Source organism: Equus asinus, chromosome 7 (assembly GCF_041296235.1).
Source record: "Equus asinus isolate D_3611 breed Donkey chromosome 7, EquAss-T2T_v2, whole genome shotgun sequence".
NCBI lineage: Eukaryota > Metazoa > Chordata > Mammalia > Perissodactyla > Equidae > Equus > Equus asinus.
This window is the reverse complement of record NC_091796.1, coordinates 79,251,656-79,270,120: the sequence shown is the minus strand read 5'-3', so window position 1 is coordinate 79,270,120 and position 18,465 is coordinate 79,251,656. Positions and strand designations below refer to the sequence as shown.

Sequence of the window (18,465 nt, the reverse complement as noted above, 5' to 3'; positions counted from 1 at the left end):
GGATTCAAAATCTCTCATAATGGAATGCAGTCTTTAATGAATATGCAAAAACTTCTAAGAGACAAAGTTATTTAACATGATACAAAATGATCTTTGATGAATGAAAGCCTGTTTAAGTTTACTGTTTTCATTTCAAATGAACATGTCCTCAAAGTTATCAGCATTGGCTATAATGCAGACATACAGCCTGGGTTTACTGTTCAAATGAGTTCATGTCATGTCTGTTACAAAATTTATCAGCAAAACTTGTAACTCAGTATAATAGCTAATTTTATTTAATGTCTCATGGAGTTTTTGTAGACGATCTAAATATGATTGTTAAGAACAGGTAAACTAAATAAATGTAAAAAAATAAAAGTTTTTGGAAAAACTTTTTAACAATAATTATATGTATAATAATTATATTATAATATACATACTTAAAACAGCTGAGGATGGTAGTTAACTGCTGTAATGTCACATGAAGTTTTTAAGAGTAATTATTAAAACTGGGTAAGAGTTTTAAGTACAATAATTATGTTTTATAGTCTGCATACTTAAAAAACAGCTTCCAAAATCTTTTTGGAAACAAATTTTATAGCTTTACTAAGTTAAATTAAATAATAACAGTTTATTGGGTATCTAGATCATTTCCACATAAGATAAAATATTAAAAAAATTAAAGGTTAAATACTAAGCATATATTTATCTGCCTCTGGTTTCTTATATCAAATAGACTGAAAAGTGCTTAGGTTTACTGATAAACAGGTTTTATATATGCTGAGAAATTTTCTATGAGAAAACATATATTTCTAAAAGGTCTATATACAGGGAAAGTAAAATATATGTTTTCAGTAAAAAGATATAAAGAATGGAAATATTTTTGTTTCTTGAGTTGAGAAAGATAAATTTGTCCTAAAGTGCTGGACAAATTCTGAATGTAAAAAAGTAACCAAAGGTTTGTAAAAATAAAGCCCTAAAGAGATTCATGTATGGTCAAGTTGGCCAGGATTAAAGTAAATCCAATTAAGTAAATAAAGTTATATGTCAAAAGTAACCAGGTACAAAATTAAAACTTGGTTTCCTCTTTCTTAAAAGGTTAATTTTCCTAAATTTTTAATCTGCTCTTGATAAAAAAATTAGAAAAAGGCTTTTTTTTTTACTATTTTAACTCTGTTTCCCTTGACTATTTCTGTTGTCGCTTTGAATAGATACCTGAGCATGGTTTTGCAGCGAGCTTTGTTTCCTATCTGAACAAATGTTTTAAAACTTTTAATATTTTTGACAAGCTTCCCCCCACACACAAATATTCAAGTCTTAAATAAAAGCTTTCTTTTGACCTGGAAGAGGAGGGAGAGTTTCTCTGGGGATTTTCAGAGGGCCCCTGGGACTTCTCGGAGAAATTTGCTCTCTTCCTATAAGAAAAGAATGCTAAACTAATAGGGCTTATTTTTCATGTTAAATTACATGAGAAGCATTGTCAAATAAGTAATGATAAACTTTCTTAAATGGTATTATATAAATGAGTATTATTGATATAAATATTTTAAAAATTATCTGATCTGTTCTGATTGTCAGCTATAATCCTGGTTATTATCTCAAAATGTTACATATCACAGACATGGTCAAATGTCTTTGTCAGTTACCATTTTTAAATGTTTTGTTATTTATAAACAGTGGCTGTTTCACTTTGATGTTTTTAAAAATATGTTTCATCTTCAGAGAAATTCATGCAAATGACTCTGACACTCTAAAATACAGGTTTTGAATAAGCGTTCAGATTGTAAAACTAAACTAGGTAAAAATTACAGAACTCCAACAGAGAAACTGATGACCTCACAAACTGCTGACAGAAGATTAAGATCAAGAACCAGTTACACAGGACAGAATAAACTGATAGGGATGATTACAATTTTTTATGACTTTTTCATTGAGATATTGCTGATTTTTGATGTTTTGCTTTTTTTTGGAGTTAAGAAAATTTTTTCTCTATTCTCTTAAAGAACTATGACTTACAGCAATTCATAAACAAAATCGAAGCATTTGTCTTTTCCTCCCTATCTGAGCCCTCCAAAACGGAAAAACCCCTGATGAGTAAGTATTCTTCTTCTCATGGCAATATAATTGTTTGCATAAGTTCCATAAGAATCTGTTCTTTTAACAGGACACAATTGGAAAGACTGGTTATATTACCAAGGCTTTGACTGGAACATCATATTTAAAAAAACATACGGGCTTGGATATATAACAAGACAGCTTTTGAGGAATGAAGGTTGACATTCTGGACTAAAACCACTTGGAAATATTGGCCTGGTACTGTGCTTATGGATTCTGTAACCTGGTAAGGTTGAGCAAAGAATGTCGCTCCCTCTGGCAGGTACAAGGAACCTCAGTATTTTGGGGAACCTCACGAAGAGAGGAATTCACCCAAATCTGTAGGTACTGCAGACAGAATCTGATAACAGGTCCTTTGCTTGGCTTTCCTCGAGAGGCCTTTAAAGTTCAACCTGAGATTCCTTATAAGGTTCCAGCAAAGCAGATTTAAAAGAGCCTATATGATCAGTGATTATTCTTGCTGTACTTATGTAAATAATTATGCCAAATTTATTAAAACTAGACATTGTACAAACCAATTAGTCTTAATTTGGCTATGTCTAGTGAAGTTGAGAGTGATTTTAGGGAGGAAGATTATGTTTCAATAGAAACTGTAATACACGTTTATAGATATTGGATTTCAGTTTTTTCAATTCTCTTTGAAATTTTTGTTTTACTTCTGCTAACTGGACTGGATCTTGAATTCTTCTAGTCTCCTGAAATATCTGGCTAAAAATCTCCAAACTAACATTTTCAGGGTTTTTTTTCCCCATTATTTTCATATAGAGTCATTGAAAACTAAATCTGCCCTTTTTCCTAAAGCCTTACAAACTGAAGCTGGAGGACCTAATATAAACTTAAGAGAGATTCATGTCTACTGCTGTGTAAGCCACTCAAAAAGCTACCTGAATGCCCAATGACACCATCAGAGACATTTCAAACTGCAAAAGATGCTTCGACCCTGACTTCTAGGAATCTTGATTGGCTGCCCCCTGGGCTCAGAAACTGGTTTGTAATTTGCTCCAACCATTAACCTTGTTTTCCTCTTTTTGTTTCTCTAGAAAAACTTCTTATTAAATACCTGGTTACTAACTTACATGATACAGGCCCACCTTCAGGAGCCCACCAGCATCACTGCCTTATTAAAAGACTGGTTCAATGAGATGAAATGACCTATGCCCCATTTCAGCAGGAATTAGCTAGATCGATCACTGCCCCAAATCCCTCAAGATTGAGGGATGGACATAAAATAGGGAGGAGTTGATATCGACCCTGATATCAGTTTTCCCACATTAAACCCAGCATATATGAGGTTAAAACCAAAATATTCATTCCCTGCTTACTCTCTGGCTTCCTGGCTCCAGAATCCACTATCCTCCATGGAAACAGACACCATCAAGGACAAGCACCTGGATCATCTCCTCCCCGCAAAGAGATACAGGTTGGTGGGAAAGCTGCTGACCAGCAAGGTCACGGGCTCCCTCCTCTCTGCGAGTGTCTCAAGGCCAAAGACAGACTGGTGGGAAAGTTCCAACCAGCAAGCCCATATGCCCCCCCCCACCTAAAACCCCAAATAAAAACCCTTCTTTTTAGCTTTTTGAGGAGTTTGGGATTGCAGCATTAGCTGCCCTCTCTCCTTGCTCAGTGCTGTGCAAAAATAAAATTCCTACTTTCGTCCACCACACCCAGTGTCAGACATTGGCTTGCTGTGCAATGGGTGAGTGAACTCACTTCAGGTTTGGTAACAAAAGTAAGAGATTAACAACAATAACTAATAATAAAATAGAACAATTATAACAATACACTATAATAAAAGTTACTGTAGATCTTAGCAACCTCAGCATATGATTTTTTTCTTTTCTTATTGAGGACTTTTACCTTTTCACTGAAAGAAAGCACTTTATGGTTTCTCTTTGGTATAACCGAATTGCCAGCATCATTACTCTTGCGCTTTGGGGCCATTATTAAGTAAAGTAAGGATTACTTGAGCACAAGCACCGTGATTACCGCAACAGTTGCTCAGATAATGAAGAGTGCTACTAACGCGCGGGTAGCATATACAACATGGATACACCAGACAAAGGGACGATTCACGTCCCAGGCGGGACAGAGCAGGGAGGTGTGAGATTTCACCACGCTAATCAGAATGGCATGCAATTTAAAACTTATGAATTGCTTATTTCTGGAATTTTCCATTTAACATTTTCTGGATGGGAGTTGACCATGGTCAACTGAAACCATGGTAAGTGAAAAAACAGATAAGCGGAGACTACTGTATATCAAGATTAGGAGATAGAACTAACTTCCTTATACGAAACATAGAGTCTTACCTACTGTTTTAATTTGGGCTCCTCAAAAAGCAGACACTGAGACCAGGATTTAGGTGGAGTTAGTTTTTTGGAAAGTACAAAAAAGAGTATATTAATGAGGAAGTCTCCATTGTGGGCTACTGGGGTCATCCCCTGTGGACTCTCTAAGAAGTCATGTGAAACACGCCTCAGAATATTTCTCCTTGGTACAGGAGAAAGTTGCCAGGAAGAGAAGTGAGATACAACACTTGAAGCAGAAATCTGTCAGAGCACGGAAATTGTCTACTGCAGCTGCCAGTGAACTCAGGTGGGACAAGGGGATGGAGGGTGGGCCATCAGCATCTACTGTACCCAGTTTCCCTAGAAAACAGAGCTTGAGGCAAAGATTAAATGCAAAGGTACCTTCTGCATACTGGTCACAATTCCTATAGACACTAATGGCTTTCTACTTCATAGGAGTGTGCTTGGCTCATTCATGGAGCAGGCTGGCAGCAAGAAGAAGTTACTACATCTGGAAACAACTCTTAAACAATGAGAGATGTTTTGTGAATAAACCTCACAGCTTCCACAATCCTCATGGGACAATTCAGAGGTGTCTGACAGTGTGTCTCAGAGAGTCCACAATAGAACTGTGTCCTGGTTGTTGCTCACATGGTCACACAGCCATTAATGTATGCTTGATTTGCTTTTACCCCTTTCTTGTCACAGTTTTCCACTCCTTCGCCGTGCACTCACATCTTGGGATTACATCCCAAATAAACTGCTCAGACTCAAATCCTTGTCTCAGGGTGTGTGTCTGACAGTTGGTAACAGAAGTGTTCCTTAAAAGGCAGATCCATGGGATGTGAGATTTTAGAACTGGATCAGTCACTTGTTCAATGGCAACTAGGACTCCCAGTTACAGACAGAGAATTTGTGACAACTGGTGTGCTGCAACATCACCAACTAAGACTCTCACTTGTGGTATGTTAGGATGAGGTATAGATGGAAGTGGCGCCCTGGCTTATACAATAGCTCTAGTGTTTGAATTAGAGATATGAGAATTATGAAGTTAGTTAACTGCTGAAGAAGCCGTGAAGAGAGAAAATGACAGACTCAGGTCAAATAACTTGGGCATGGTGTGAAAGTCATAAGACATCCATGACAAGGTTTCAAAAGAATCTCATCTCACAGACTGTGCTGCAAATAAGACAAGATTTGTCATAAATGTGAAGAATTATAAAGATACTGAATTTAGAGCTCTGGTATGTTTCCTGTGTAAAAATCAGAGGTTCATTAGGGAAGAAGTATTATCCTGAGATTCTGCATGAGGACATTTGAGTGGATGCATTTGAAAACTTGAATCCTGAGATTCTCATGGACACTCTGGGCCAGCAGAACTCACTTGTTACCCCTTGTTAGAAGAGAGCAGCCTCTCATTGTCTGGTGACCATGCTTCATGAAAGATTATGCTTATCTTCCTGAAGATCTGTTCTTAATTTCCCCACATTGCATCTAGACCAATAACTAGGCTCAGTCTTCAAAATGGCCCAAAGGGGGATAATGCTGACCTTAGTATGAGAGGAACTGGATCATTGATCAAGAAAGCTTTGGAAGCTAATATGTGCCATCAGGAGCCAGGAGAATAGATATAGGAATAGATTCTGAGGCTACCAGGTTAGGGGAAATAGAATATATGATTATACAGGGAAAAGCCTTTTAATAAGGTGGTGGTCAGGATTTAACATTCTTTCAAAAATGCCCAGTGCTTATCCTACGATGCTGCTGGAATTATTGCATCTTTGAGGCTTGGAAATGTTGATAGACGACAATAATTGAGGTGGAAATGTTAGCACCACTTTGACAGAGAAGTGAATTAGGGGGTGAGAATATACAGGGAAGGCATGTTAGAATGGATTTATTAGAAAAGATCAGACAAACCACCGCTGACCCTGTTTCTCTGGAGATCCTAGAGGACACCGTCTTTACTCAAGCCGTAAGAAGTGCACTAGTCAGAGCAAAGCAGACATCACTGGAGCCTCAATGGTGGCTGTGTTTGTAGGCCAGGGTTGATGGCAGGACATGGTGCTTTAGAACCGGGCTCCCTAGTATCAGCAAAAGTGATAATATTCCAGAACAGTAGAAAAAAGTTGGTCCTTGACTGTTACAAACAAAGTTGGCATAATTACCATAATGGACAATAAGACTGGAATGGCAAACACTGGGCCCTGATCTAAGTGTATTTGCAGCCATGTCTCATAGAGTTGGGTCCTCCTAGGGATGAGATAGGTGAGCAGGCAATTAGGGCATTTATTAACTTAAACAAGCAAAAGCTGGTCACCCATTGACTGATGCCAACTTCTGCGGTGGGTATCTCTTATCCATTTCAGACCTGAGACAGCTCAATCACTGACCTATTGCCAATTGAAGGAGAGACCAGATATGTTTCAGGAAGTACCCTGCAATGTCATCACAAATATATACGATAAATATTCCCCTGCATAGAGATCTCATGAAGATGGCGGCTTAGGCAGACTCTGAACTCACCTCCTCCCACAAACACAACGAGGTTACAACTATTATTGGAAAATTACCCTGGAGAGAAAACTGAAAACTGGATATAAAGAACCCCCACAAGGGACAGTACTGACTGAGGCAGAAATTCCTTCTGGAGAGAAAGAAAGCAACCTTGAAGAGCTGCACGGCTTCACAGCCAGCCAGGCAGGAGCCACCCTAACATATGCAGACTTCTCTGGGGAAGTGGGGAGCCTAGAGGGAACATCTTACCACTATAACCATCCTTGATACTCAGCACAACTGAGACGACTGTCCTACTATCTGGCTTCATGGGCTAGTAACTGCAACAGGGGAATACCCCCAGAAAAGCTATCGGGCAAAAGCCAAAAACGCAGCTCTTAAAGGGCCCAAACACGAATTCACCCATCTCAGAGAACAACGTAAAATCACCAAAAAGAAAGCTGCACAGTCCTTTGGTGAAAAGAGACTCACCTGGTAGGCTCTAGGTGCATCTCAAGAAAGGTGAGGCCTCTCTAGAGACTGAGACATTGGTGGTGGCCATTGGTGTGACCTAGTACAGGCATGCTGACACAGACCCTGGCAGACGCCATTGAAGTTGTTCCCATGGCCTGTTAGCCCAGGGGTCTGCCACACCCACTAGAGTGCAGATTTAATCCACTTCATCCAGAGCAGACAGCTGGCCCTAGGGACTAGCTCCGCCCAACAGCAAGCCCTCAGGCTACTTGTTAGCCCGCATAGATGGGTGCCTTGATTCTCTACAAGCAGGTGAGTGTGTCCACCTCTGTGGGGCAGGGCCTGTGTGAGGACGAGGTGAACTTGGAATGTGTTGGTGGAGAGGTGGGGGCCTCTGCAGTGGGGCAACTAGGTATGTTCTAGGGAGTCAGGACGTGTGCATGGACCAGGGCTATGTTGACAGTGTGTGTGGACCTGTGGGAGTGGGGCTTATTGGTGGCAGAAGACCTGTGCTTCACAAACAGCCACAAAGAGGATTGGTCCCACCTTCCAAAGCCTGAAACAACTGGGTGCTCCTGTACCTGGGGCCAGCCTCACTGAGCTGCAATCCTAAGAGAGCTGACAACAGCTTTGCCAGTCTGAGGCCTAGAGCAACTGTAAGCCCCTGAGCCTAGCAACCAGCCTTAGGGTACCTCCTCAATTAACAGGAAAACTGCAACAGGAGTGTGCAATTAGACCTTGTAGCCAATGGTGTTGGGGCTCCCCAAATCTGATTTGCAGACAGCCAGCCAGCCAGGGAAGGAAAGACTAGGCTCCCTGGGTACTTGAAGTAACAGCAACCCTGCCACAGCATAACGACACAAGTAGCCTACAGAGGGGTCACTCCTGGATCATTTTTCTGGTGAGGAGAGGCAAGCACACTGCTGGGTCTCCAAAGGCATGTCTTACGCAAGACCACTTTTCCAAGATCAGGAGACATAGCCGACTCACCTAATACATAGATTTAAGCACAGAGAAAGAGGTAAAATGAGAAGGCCAAGGAATAGATTCCAAGCAAGGGAACAGGGCAAAACCCCAGACAAATAACTAAATGAAACAGAAATAAGCAATCTACCAGACAAAGAGTTCAAACAGAAACTCATATGGAAGCTCACTGATATTGGGATGAGACTGGAGGAACACAGTGAGAACATCAACAAAGTATTGGAAAATGTAAAACAGAGCCAATCAGAATTGAAGAATACAATACTGTAAATGAAAAATTCACTAGAGGGACTCAATAGCAGAGTAGAGGGTACAGAAGTACAGAGCAGTGGGCTGGAAGAAAGACTAGAGGAAATCACCAAGCTGAACAGATAAAAGAAAAGAGAACTAAACAGAATGAGAACAGTCTAAGGGAACTCTACGACAATATCAAGCACACTAACATTCATATCATAGGTGTCCCAGATGGAGAAGAGAGAGATATAAAGGGGCAGAGGATCAATTTAAAGAAATACCAGCTGAAAACTTTCCTCACCTAAGGAAGGAAACAGACATCCAAGTACAGGAAGCACAGAAAGCATCAAACAAGATGAACACCAAGATGCCCACACCAAGACACATTACAATTAAAATGTCCAAAATTAAAGGGAGAGTCCTAAATGCAGAAAGAGAAAAGCAACAAGTGACCTACAGAGGAAAGCCCATAAGGCTATCAGCAGACTTCTTGGCTGAAACCCTACAGGCTAGAAGAGAGTGGCATGACATATTTAAGGTGTTGAAAGGAAAAAACCTACAGCCAAGAATACTTGATCCAGCAAGATCCAGCAAGGTTATCATTCAGAATGGAAGAAGAGATAAGGAGCTTCCTGGACAAGCCAAAATTAAAGGAGTTTATCACCGAGAACCCAGTTCTACAACAAATGTTGAAGGGGATTATTTAAGTGGGAAAGAGAAGGCCACAAATAGGGATAAGAAAATTATCAAACCAAAAAAACACAACCAGGCCCTAAAATCACTAGTAAGGGCAAAAATACAGTAAAGGTAGCAGATCAACCACCTAGGAAGATAATATGAAGGTCAAAGACAAAAGTACTAAAATTACTTATTTCAATGAAAAGATAGCAATGGATAGACACACACACAGGAAGCAAGAGATTAGATAGGATTTCAAAAACATAAAATGTGGGAGGAGGAGAGTAAAGGAGTTGAGCTTTTGGAAAGAGGTTATGCTAAAGAGACTATCAATTCAATAGAGATTGCTATGAACATAGAATATTATATAGGAACCTCATGGTAATCACAAACCAGAAACCTATAATAAGTAAAAAAACAAGTAACAGGAAAGAAGTCAAACGTATTACTAAAGAAACCCATCAAACCACAAGGGAAGAGAGCAAGAGAAGAAGAAAGGAACAGAGAAGAACAACTAAAACACCCAGGAAAAAAAGTAACAAAATGGCAATAAATAAATATTTATCAATAGCTACTTTAAATGTCAATGGACTAAATGCTCCAATAAAAAGACATAGGGTGGCCAATTGGATTAAAAAAAACAAGACCCATGTATATGCTGCATACAAGAGACACAGTTCAGACCTAAAGACACTTACAAACTGAAAGTGAAAGGATGGAAAAAGATACTCTATGAAAACGGCAAAGAAAAGAAAGTTGGGGTAACAATACTTAGACAAAATAGACTTGAAAACAAAAAGTATAACAAGAGACAATGAAGGGCACTACATACTGATAAAGGGAACAATCCAACAAGAGGATATAACACTTGTAAACGTCTATGCACCCAACATAGGATCACCTAAATATATAAAGCAATTATTAACAGACATACAGGGAGAAATACACAGGACCACAAAAACTGTAGGGGACTTTAACACTCCACTTGCACCAATTGGATAGACCATCCAAACAGAAGATCTATAAATTGGCCTTAAATGACACATTAGACCCCATGAACTTCATAGATATATAGAGAACATTCCATCCAAAAACCACAGAATACACATTCTTTTCAAATGGACATGGAACATTTTCCAAGATTGATCACATATTAGGCCACAAAACAAGTCTCAATAAATTTAAGAAGATCCAAACAATACCAAACATCTTTTCTGAATACAATGGTCTGAAACTAGAAATCAACAGCAGGAAGAAAATCAAAAAAGCCAGAAAGTGTGGAAATTAAACAAAATGCTACTGGACAACAATTGGGTCAATGAATAAATCAAAGGAGAAATCAAAAAATACCTGGAGACAAATGAAAATAAAAATATGGCATGCCAAAATCTGAAGGATACAGCCAAAGTGGTTCTAAGAGGGAAATCTATAGCAATTCAAGCCTACCTCAACAAACAAGGAAAATCCCAAATAAACAATCGAACAGTGCATCTAAAGGAACTGGAAAAAGAAGAACAAACAAAGCCCCAAATCAGCAGAAGGAAGGAAATAATAAAAATCAAAGCAGATATGAACGAAATAGACACTAAAAAAATAGAAAAATGCAATGCAACCAAGAGTTTGTTCTTTCAAAAGCTAAACAAAATTGACAAATCTTTAGCTAGACTCACCAAGAAAAAAGAGAGAATGCTCAAATAAATAAAATCAGAAATGAAAGAGGAGAAATTACAATGGACACCTCAGAAATACAAAAGATTATAAGAGAATACTATGAAAAGGTATATGACAACAAATTGGATAATCTAGAAGAAATGGATAAATTCTTAGAGACATACAACCTTCCAAAACTGGACCAAGAAGAAGTAGAAATGTGAATAGACCGATCACCAGCAAGGAGATCAAAACAGTAATCAAAAACTGTCCAAAAAGTAAAAGTCCAGGACCAGATGGCTTCCCTGGTGAATTCTACCAAATCTTCAAAGAAGACTTAATACTTACCCTTCTCAAACTTTCAAAAACTTGAAGAGGAGAGGAGGCTTCCTAACTCATTCTACAAAGCCAACGTTATCCTAATACCACAACCAGACAAGGACAACACAAAAAAAGAAAATTACAGGACAATATCACTGATGAACACTGATGCAAAAATCCTCAACAGAATACTAGCAAACTGGGGCTGGCCTGGTGGCACAGCAGTTAAGTTTTCATGTTCTGCTTCTCTGTGGCCCAGGTTTTGCCGGTTCGGATCCCGGGTGTGGACATGGCACTGCTTGGCACGCCATGCTGTGGTAGGCGTCCCACATATAAAGTGGAGGAAGATGGGAACATATGTTATCTCAGGGCCAGGCTTCCTCAGCAAAAAGGAGGAAGACTGGCAGTAGTTAGCTCAGGGCCAATCTTCCTCAAAAAAAAAAAAAACTAGCAAATTGAATACAACAATACATTAAAAAGATCATACATCATGATCAAGTGCGTTTTATTCCAGGGATGCAGGGATGGGTCAACAACCACAAATCAATCAACGAAATACACCACATTAACAAAGTGAAGAAAAAAAATCACATGATCATCTCAATAGATGCAGAGAAAACATTTGACAAGATACCGCATCTGTTTATGATTTAAAACTTCTTAATAAAATGGGTATAGAACGAAAGTACATCAACATAATAAAGGCCGTATATGACAAACCCACAGCCTACATCATACTCAATGGAGAAAAACTGAAAGTTATTTCTCTAAGAACAGTAACCAGACAAAGATACCCACTCTCACCACTCTTATTTACCATGGTATTGGGAGCCATAGCCAGAGCAATCAGGCAAGAAAAAGAAATAAAATGGATTCAAATTGGAAAAGAAGAAGTGAAAGTGTAATTATTTGCAGATGACATGACTTTATCTATATAAAAGCCTAAAAATTCCACAAAAAAACTGTTAGAAATAATAAACAAATACAGTAGAGTTGCAGGGTACAAAATCAACATACAACAATCAGTTGCACTTCTTCACATTAACAATGAAATAGCAGAAAAAAAGTTAAGAATACAATCCTATTTACAATAGCAACAAAAAGAATAAAATACCTAGGAATAAAGTTAACCAAGGAAGTAAAAGACATGTACACTGAAAACTACAAAACACTGTTGGAAGAAATCAAAGAAAACACAAAGAAATGGAAAGATATTCCATGCTAATGGACTGGAAGAAATAATGTAGTTTAAATGTCCATACATCCTAAAGCAATCTACAGATTCATTTCAATCCCTATCAAAATCCCAATGACATTTTTCACAGAAATAGGACAAGGAATCATATACATAAAATTTGTGTGGAATAACAAAAGACCCAAATATCCAAAGCAACCCTGAGAAAGAAGAACAAACCTGGAAGTATCACACTCCCTGACTTCAAAACATACTACAAAGATATAGTAATCAAACAGCACAGTCCTGGCACAAAAACAGACACACAGATCAATGGAACAGAAGTGAGAGCCCAGAAATAAATTACACATCCATGGACGGCTAATTTTCTGACAAAGGAGCCTAAAGCACATGATGGAGAAAGGAAACACTCTTCAGTAAATGGTGTTGGGAAAACTGGACGGCCACATGCAAAAGAATGAAACTGGATCATTATCCTGCACCGTGCACAAAAATTAACTCAAAATGGATTAAAGATGCAAATGTATGACCTGAAACCATAAAACCCCTAGAAGCAAACAGAGTCAGTGTACTCTTTGACATTGGTCTTAGCACTGTCTTTTTGAATACCGTGTCTCCTCAGGCAAGGGAAACAAAAGAAAAAATAAAGAGATGGGAATGTGTCAAACTAAAAGGCTTCTGCACAGCAAAGGAAACCATCAACAAAAGACAAACCTAACAATTGAGAGAAGATATTTGCAAATCATTGATCTAATAAAGGGTTAGTATCCAAAATATATAAAGAACTCATACAACTGAGCAACAACAACAACAAAAAACAAAATGCCCAATTAAAAATGGGAAGAGGATATGAACAGGCATTTTTCCAGAGAAGATATACGGATGGCCAACAGACACATGAAAAGATGTCCAACATCACTAATTACTAGGGAAATGCCAATCAAAACCACAATGAGATATCACCTCATTCCTCTCAGAATGCCGATTATTACAAAGACAAGAAATGACAAGTGTTGGAGAGGATGTGGAGAAAAGGGAACCCTCATACACTGCTGTAAACTGGTGGAGCCTCTAAGGAAAATAGTATAGTGATTCCTCAAAAGATTAAGAATAGAACTACTATATGATCCAGCTCTTCCACTTCTGGGTATTTATCCAAAGAACACAAAAAAACTAATGCTAAAGGATATTTGCACCCCTATGTTCATTGCAGCATTATTCACAATAGTCAAGACTTGGAAACAGCCTAAGTGCCGATCAACAGATGAACGGATAAAGAAGATGTGGCCTCTCTCTATATATATTTATATACAATGGAATACTACTCACTTATTAAAAACAATGAAATCTTGGTATTTGCGACAACATGGATGGACCTTGAGCGTATTAAGGTAAGCGAAATAAGTCAGATTGAGAAAGTCAAGTACCATATGATTTCACTCCTAAGTGGCAAATAAAGACAACAGCAACAAACCAACACATAGATATAGGAACTAGATCCGTGGTTACCAGAGGGGAAGCAGGGAGGGAGGAGGGTGAAAGAGGAGATAGGGCAGATGTGTATGGTGACAGATGGAAATTAGTCTTTGAGTGGTGAACATGATTGAGTCTAGACAGAAATTAAAATATAATCAAGTACACCTGAAACTTATATAATGTTACAAACCAATGTTACCTCAATAAAAAATTACTAAATTAAAATATTTTTTAAAAAGAGAAGAGGGGCCTGCCCGATCGCGCAGCGGTTAAGCGCGCACGTTTGGCTTCAGCAGCCTGCAGTTCGCCGGTTGGGATCCCGCGTACGGACATGACACCACTTGGCAAGCCATGCCGTGGCAGGAGTCCCACATATAAAGTAGAGGAAGATGGGCCCGGATGTTAGCTCAGGGCCAGCCTACCTCAGCAAAAAGAGGATTGGCAGCAGTTAGCTCAAGGCTAATCTTCCTCAGGAAAAAATAAAAACTAAAAATGAATAAAAATAAAAAGAGAAGAAATAACAACTGTTGAAGAGGGTATTATGCTAAGTGAAATAAGTCACATGGAGGAAGACAAATACTGTGTGGTTTCATTCATATGTGGAATATGAAAATAACAAAATAAATGAACAAACAAAACAAAAACAAAAACAAACATAGATACAGAAAACAGATTGGTGATTACCAAAGAAGAAGGGGATGGGAGGAAGGTGAAATGGGTAAAGGGGGTCAATTGTACGGTGACGAATGGAAACTAGATTTTGGTGCTGAGCATGCCGTAGTGTGTACAGAAGTCAAATTATAATGTTGTACACGTGAAACTTATATAATGTTATAACCCAATGTTGGCTCAACAAAAACAAAAAAGATACAGAAGTTTCCCATCACTCCAGAAAGTTCCCTCTATTCCTCCATTCCCCCACGTCAGGAACTACTGATATGAATTCTATTCCCAGGAATTAGTTTGGAGTATAATGGACCTTCATACAAATTAAATCATATCTTCGTTTCTGTGCTTTACATCCACGTTCTTACATGTGTCAGAAATTTGTTCAGATTTACTGAGTTTCATTCCACTGGATGAATGTACCAGTTTATTTATCCATTCACGTACTGATTGCTGTTGGTTTGTTTCAGGTTGTGGAATAAATTCATGAATGACGCTGCTATGAACATTCATATACAAGTGTTTGTGCGTAGTTTCCTAGGCCTAGAATTGCTGGGACATATGGTAGGTATAAGTTTCCCTTTATAAGAAACTACTATTATGCACTCTAATTTGTCTTCTCATGACCTCTGTTTACTCTTTCTTTCCATCAACCACCCCCTACAGCATTCAAGTTTTACCATTTATGAATCTAAGTCTCTCCTCAAAATTCTTATAAAGAGAAGCTTTAACTCTCCTCTCCATTCTCTATTTTAGTTAAATGTTGATCCCTTATCTTATTAAGGTGTGAGGGGGAAAAAGTCATTAGTGTCTTAAAATTGCAACAAACCCACTTATTCTTCCCCTGTGACTTCTCCAAGAGTCCGTGGCACTTTTGAGCCCAGGTATACACCCTACTTCTCCTAATTCCTCCCATTTTCTTTCCTTCTCTAAGTCCCCTGAGCTAGGATCCCCAGATGCCTGAGCACAGCCTCCCCTAATAAACACACATTGTTATGTCATAGCTCCCCCCTCCCTCCTCAACCTCCCCAGGGTGCCAAGCCTTCAGCCTGTCTCTGCTCTCCTCATGACTACACTGCTAGAGAAGTTGCTGTTTCAGGAATAGTCTTGCCTGCCTCCCACCTGACTGCACTGTTTTTTGAGTCACAGGCTCCCTCACTCATGGGGCCTTCCTGGGCCCAGGCCCACAAGACGGGCGATCTCTGGCTGCCTCTGCTCTGGCTGTTCCTGTCCCCGGTCTGCTGCTCCCATGCCCGATCAGGATGGCGCTTCACTTCCTCTGAAGTTGTGATCCCCAGGAAGGTCTCCCATAGGGTAAGTGGAGCTGAGATACAAGGCCAGCTTTCCTACAAGATTCACTTCAGGGGCCAAAGACATGTGGTTCACCTGAAAGTCAAGAAGAGCTTGCTGCCCAGACATTTTCCTGTTATCACCGATGACGACCAAGGTGCCATGCAGGAGGACTACCCTTATGTCCCCCGGGACTGTTACTACTACAGCTACCTGGAAGGGGTTCCTGGGTCTATGGGCACCCTGGACACCTGCTATGGGGGTCTCCATGGCATGCTGCAGGTGGATGACTTCACTTATGAGATCAAACCACTGGAGTCTTCTTCCAAATTTGAGCATGTGATTTCTCTGCTTGTGTCAGAAGAAAGATCAGAGGTGGAAAGGTGTACGATTGAGGAGGAAGATAAAGATCACGCATATGAAGAGGCAACACTTGCTGAAACTCCTAGAGCAGCCCCTGTGTATTTGTGGTGGCCACATAGGAAATACTTAAAACTTCACTACACGGTTACTAACTCAATATATGTTCTGGATAGAAACCAGACACGTATAGTAGAGAATGTAGTGCTTATAAACAACATATTGGATACCATTTTCAACCAAGCTCATTACCATGTTCACGTACGTGCTATATGCATATGGAATGAATCAGATAAGGTGAACTTATATAATTTGCCAACTGCTTGGTCAGCTTTAGATCGTTTTGGGCTGTGGAAATGGTATGGATGGTTTCCCTCACTTCCTCATGATAGTTCATTGATTCTTACAGCACGGAAAATCAATCAGGTCTCACATTATGCTTTCCAAAATGGAATATGCAACCCCAATTGGGGAGTAGCATACGCATTTGTAGGAAATTATCACATATTTTTAGCTTCATCTATTGCAGCGCATTCACTATGTCATTTATTTGGTGTTAATCATGACACAGCTGGTTGTCATTGTTTTCGGAGAGCCAGCTGTGTCATGTCTGCTGAGCCTGGTCTTCTAGATATGATGAGCAATTGTACATATGGCAGAATGCATGATCGGGCTTCTATGTGGGATCCTTGTGGGAGTGTTCGAAATAACCCATACACAAATTTTCCGTATGTAGCTCCTCGTTGTGGTGACAAGATCATAAATATGGATGAAGAATGTGACTGTGGCTCCCTTAAAGCTTGTAGTGACGATAAATGTTGTGAGACCCATTGTGCCCTCAGCACCGGCAGTGTTTGTAGTATAGGACCTTGTTGCCTTGGCTGTAGGTATGCTCAGCCTGGAAAGGTTTGCAGAGACACGCTTGGTATTTGTGATCTACCAGAATACTGTAACGGGAAAACACATGTTTGTCCAGATGACCTTTATATCCAGGATGGAACCCCATGTTCACCATTAGCTGTTTGTGTGAGTGGAAACTGTACTGACCGTGATATGCAGTGTCAAGCCCTTTTTGGCCACCAAATAAAAGATGCTGCAGCGATATGCTATGAAAAATTGAATCTAATTGGTGACCGATTTGGAAACTGTGGGGTGAGGGTGACACGAGGAGGAGGAAAACCTGTGACATGTGAAGGTGATGACGTTTTTTGTGGGATGCTACACTGTAGTGCAGTTGGCCAGATTCCTGGTGGAGGTGACCATACTACATTTCGTCATATACTAGCAGATAATGAAAAATGCTTTGGATACGATGCACACGATGGGACAGAACTGCCAGAATTTGGGCTTGTAGTGGATGGTGCAACATGTGGGCCAGGAAGATATTGTTTAAATCAGAACTGTACTTTTTATCAAGACATTGATTTTGACTGTGATATCCAGACATGCAATTTCAAAGGGGTGTGCAACAACAGGAGACAATGCCACTGTATGGACGGTTGGAAACCACCATCATGCGAGGAGAGAGGACCAGGTGGTAGCCTAGACAGTGGCCCTCCACCTGACAAAACACTACGTCTTCAAACCAAAATAATATTTTCTCTCAACAAGGGAATATTTCTACTGCTTATACGTTTCATTCTTTTTGGGATTGCAATTCTTGGTGGTGTCTGTTCAAAATTAGAAGGAACTCTAGAAAAGAGAATGGAGGAAGAAAGTGTTGAAGAAGGCTAACAGCCTCAATCCAAGTACATACTAACTGGAATGCACAAAATGGCAAAACTCACATTGGCCCTTGATGGAAGAAATGGTCAATAATCACTCTGATAATCACATAATCCTATAACTATTCTGAGGTTGTCATCTTGAAATAAAATGACTTGGCAGGTAAAAATGGATCTGTGTGTTTAAATCCACTTAACATTTCATGTCTGGTCATGGTATTACTATTCCTGTAGATAATGGAGGGAACTCTTGGATTCACCAACAAGAGGATCTGTGTTTATTTAAAACGTGGATTCTAATGTTTTATAGGCATGCCTGTAGCGAATCTTCTTTGTATTGGTATGCACTTGTTTAACAGTTCATTGGACTTTTTCCCAATGGGTTATGTACTAGATTTTTGTGATTTGTTCATTTTTTTCCTCGTGTTAAATAAGCATAAGAAGAAACCTTGACAGATCCAGTAGGAAGATACAAAACTTTGGTGTCACAGGCACGTGAATGTCAACAGTAGTTCAACCACCTGGTAAGTATGTG

General features: G+C 39.4%; 1 protein-coding gene across 1 annotated transcript; it reads left to right on the top strand.

The window, feature by feature from the left end:
* The first annotated feature begins 15,717 nt into the window (after window positions 1-15,717).
* LOC123287411 (disintegrin and metalloproteinase domain-containing protein 20-like) lies at window positions 15,718-17,940 on the top strand. Its single transcript, XM_044774888.2, has one exon. It carries the CDS (start codon window positions 15,718-15,720, stop codon window positions 17,938-17,940), a length of 2,223 nt encoding a protein of 740 aa, XP_044630823.2.
* The last annotated feature ends 525 nt before the right edge of the window (window positions 17,941-18,465 follow it).

Coding starts and splice junctions, on each gene's coding strand:
- LOC123287411 (XM_044774888.2), top strand. CDS start 15,718: ATGGGGCCTTCCTGGGCCCAGGCCCACAAGACGGGCGATCTCTGGCTG.